The 3,714-nt window shown below is 37.7% G+C and overlaps 1 protein-coding gene across 1 annotated transcript in view; it reads left to right on the plus strand.

The window, feature by feature from the left end:
* LOC122257691 (uncharacterized) overlaps positions 1–2,172 on the plus strand; it is a 4,080-nt gene extending 1,908 nt beyond the window's left edge. The window contains exon 2 of the mRNA XM_043023135.2: positions 238–2,172. Within this exon, the coding sequence (XP_042879069.1) occupies positions 238–1,762 (1,525 nt within the window). The 3' untranslated portion in view covers positions 1,763–2,172. The remainder of the gene's footprint in view (positions 1–237) is intronic.
* The last annotated feature ends 1,542 nt before the right edge of the window (positions 2,173–3,714 follow it).

Consider the following 3,714-nt stretch of genomic DNA (forward strand, 5'->3'; position numbering starts at 1 on the left):
GAAGAAGTACGTTAATATGTTTACTTCATGATAAAGGAACTGATTATCTGACATGCTGTAAGAGGTGGGAAATTCGGCCTGTGAGTCAGCTCATTAGTAATAAGTGTGACTTAGTAATATGGGATAAGTTATGTTCTTTAATTTTTTTCTTGAAAATTGGGCTCTAGGATTTAACTATTATTGTGTTTATAGCATTTCTTGTATATATTCAATTCAATTTTTCTTTTCAATTTCCAGGACTTGTGAACGGTTCAGCAAAGTTGCCAGTGACAAGTCTCTGTGGACAGAGGGTGACTTCAGTGGGAGATGTCTCTCCCTGCAGCAGCTAAAGAGGTGCCTTGTGTACTTGCGGGCAACCACTCGTCGCCTGATACTCCGAGGCCACAAGAAGAAGTATGCCGGCACTCCCAAATGGAAGACCCCACTCATAAGTGCCAGTCTTCTGAAAGCCATAGGAGAAAAATGCCCAAATTTAGAGGAACTGACTATAAGTGAAGCCTACATTGATGCCACCAAGCTGAAGGTTAATGATTTTATGCCTGTTAAATCTATCACAAAATTTTGCATCGTGGATTGTGAGTTCGTCAACCTGCCACCACAACTGAGAGAGGGCTCATATTTTAAACGGACTCACAAAATTCTCCCAAGACTTGAGTGCTTAAAAATCACAAAGTGCGGATGGGTGGATGATTATGATGTGATGGTTTTGAGTAAAGTGGACACCCTCAAGAGACTAGTATTAAGAAATTTACCAAGAGTTGGTCGAGCAATGGCATACATTGCCCTTGGGTTTAGGTTTGGTTTTCAGAATTTAGAGGAACTAGATTTAAGAGGCACAAGTTTAGAGGATAATGAAGTGATGTCAGTTGTACAGAATGGAAAATTACGGGCCTTGTACCTGGGCCCAATGGGACCAGTAAAACGGCTTCCAGAAGAACCTCCTGGAGGCCACAACCTCATCATGCCTGACCCACGATGGCAGGAGGAGCGACAACAGGTGGTAGTAATCAATGTTGGACCAAATGGACCTCAGTGGAGACAGGTGAATGATGAGGAATTAGATGGGATGGGGCTGCAGTGGGTACGCGATGCTCCTGTCGTTCAACGCAACCGTGCAGAAGAGGAGGACGAGGACAGGCACTACTTCATCGGCAGAGATGGCAGGCCTGTGGAGCACGAGGAAAATAACGATGAAGATGCAGATGAAAATGACAATGAACGGAATGGCATTGCTCAAGCAGAAGAAGGAAGACAGCAGATGCCTCAGGGAAACCAGATGGGGACAAATAACCAGCAGCCAAATAATGATCAGCAGAGAGAAGAAGATAGTCGAGATGAAGAGGAAGAAGAAGCAGATTCTTCCAAAGATAAACAAGAAGAGGAAGAGGAGGAGGAAGACGAAGAAGAAGAAGAAGAAGAATTAGAGGATGAGTTAGAAGATGATTACGGGGATCACAGGGAAGACGCAGATGAAGAATTGTGCTCCGAACCTTATCAGCTCCCAGATGAGGGTTTGTCAGACAAGTTGGTGTATGCTTTTGGCCAGAAGACAAAATTCCTACATACACTAGTACTGTCAGGTTGTGCAATAACAGATTTTGGACTGCAGGAAATAATTCGTCTGGTTCCTTCTTTGAAAGTGCTTGATGTTACCAACACAAAAGTGACAAGCAGTGGAGTGCAGGAGGCCAGAGTTGCAAGGCCTGATTGTGTGATATTAGGAGGGGGGACAAGAGTAGTGCGCCAGCAAAACAACAGATGATGCTGACTGTAGCTTATTGGAGATTGTGTTGATCAGGTAGATTATAGCTATATATATATATTATTTTGCCTTTTAAGTAAAGGAAATAATACTCTGTGGCATCACTGAAGAAGTGTTAGAGGCAAGAGGAGACAAATGATGCAGCAAGCAGCAGGTTGATGTGAAATTTCTGTGAGAAAATAGAAGATGCTTTAAAAATCAATTGTGATTATTTCTGTTCTATGATGTTGTCATTGAAAGCATAGTGAGAGAAACACAGCTTTTCCGGGTGTGTTGGTAGAATTCACGCACAGGATCATACAGTATTTTATAGATTTATAGAATAGGTATATTTATAACTATTAGAATCTGCTAATGCATAAAAGATTAGCTCCAGTGAAATCATTTATGAATAAACTATGTTGAATTAAGTGTGTATGTCAAATTTGACCATTATTAGTTCCTGTAATTTTATGTATGCAAATTTGGTCTGTCAAATACGGCATCAGTCAGGAATTTTAGCAACTATTTAAGAATATTCTTTATTCAGTGTAAGTGAAGGCTGCCATATGTATAGTATTTTTTTAGAAAGTCATTACAGTACCTTCATAATCATAGATTTGGCTCTTTACAATGAAAGTATCAGTTTCCACTATAGCTAGTAATCAGGGCAGGTTTAATGGGTGTAGTATAGTTCCTTGCTTATTTCAACTTACATTCTCATTCTGCATAGCATATGCAAGAACAGCAAGTTGGCCTGATGTGGCATAGACTTGAATTAGATGTACATGGGGGGCATACTTCCTAAGCTCAGCATAGCCACGACCAGGTACCAGGATAGTGTGTTTCACTTTTCCTATTGGATTCATACATGGCACTGACATTCACTGAAGAGTTGGATGTGAGGTTTTCAAAGAGAACAAAACTTGAAAATGAGGTTATATGCAATTTTCTTTGGGATCTTTCTATGAGGGGAAGCATCATTATCATCGTCATATTCATCACCATCACCAAAGTCATCGTCATCATGATTACCATAATTATTATTGTTATTATGATTATTATTATTATGTTTTGTATTATTATTATTTTTTTTAATTATCTTTATTATCATTATTATTATTATTATTATTATTATAATTATTATTATTATTATTGTTGTTGTTGTTGGTGTAGTCATTACTACTACTACAAGTACTACTGCTATGATGAAATGTTATAGTATAGTTGATTGTATTACCAATATTATTGTTATTTTTGTTTTACATTTTGATCATCAACATTGTCATCATCATCATCATTGTTATTATTAGTAGTATTGTAAGCATTATTATTATTACTGTCATTATCATTATCCATATCTATCATCACCATCATTATTAGTGATATTTTTTTATTATCATCATCACTATTTTTTTATTTTATTTATTTATTCATTTATTTATTTTTTATTCCTTCCTGATGATGAGTAAGCCTGTGATTTGAATTATTGTTTTTATTGTCAATGTTGCAACTATTACAACATCTACTATAATTACTTTGTAGATTAAACAGACTTATTGTTTGATTTGACTTTCATATATTCAATTTGCTTAACTGTTGTGAGTTTAACTGTCTTGATTTTTGTTTTCCTTTTTTTACAATTTCTGTGGATGCATTACCTGAATAGTGGATTTGTAAAATTGAAGTGCCTGCCTTTTTTGTGTGTGTTCTTTTCCCTTCTTTCTCTTTCTCTCTCTCTCTCTCACACTCTGGCTCTTTCTCTTTCTCCTTCTCCTTCTCTTTCTCTCCTTCCCCCCCTTCCCTCCTTCCCTCCTTCCCTCCCTCCCTCTCTACCTCCCTCCATCTCCCTTTCCCCAACTCTCTCTCTTCCTCCTTCCTTCCTCTGTTTACCAGGTACTTGGAAGAAATGTGAAATGTAAATAGTGTTTGAGTAGCCATTTAGTGATGTTAGTAAGTGATATGAGGAGAAC

The sequence above is a fragment of the Penaeus japonicus genome, unplaced genomic scaffold, assembly GCF_977035675.1.
Source record: "Penaeus japonicus unplaced genomic scaffold, GWHDUDI00000001_assembly GWHDUDI00000021, whole genome shotgun sequence".
Lineage (NCBI taxonomy): Eukaryota > Metazoa > Arthropoda > Malacostraca > Decapoda > Penaeidae > Penaeus > Penaeus japonicus.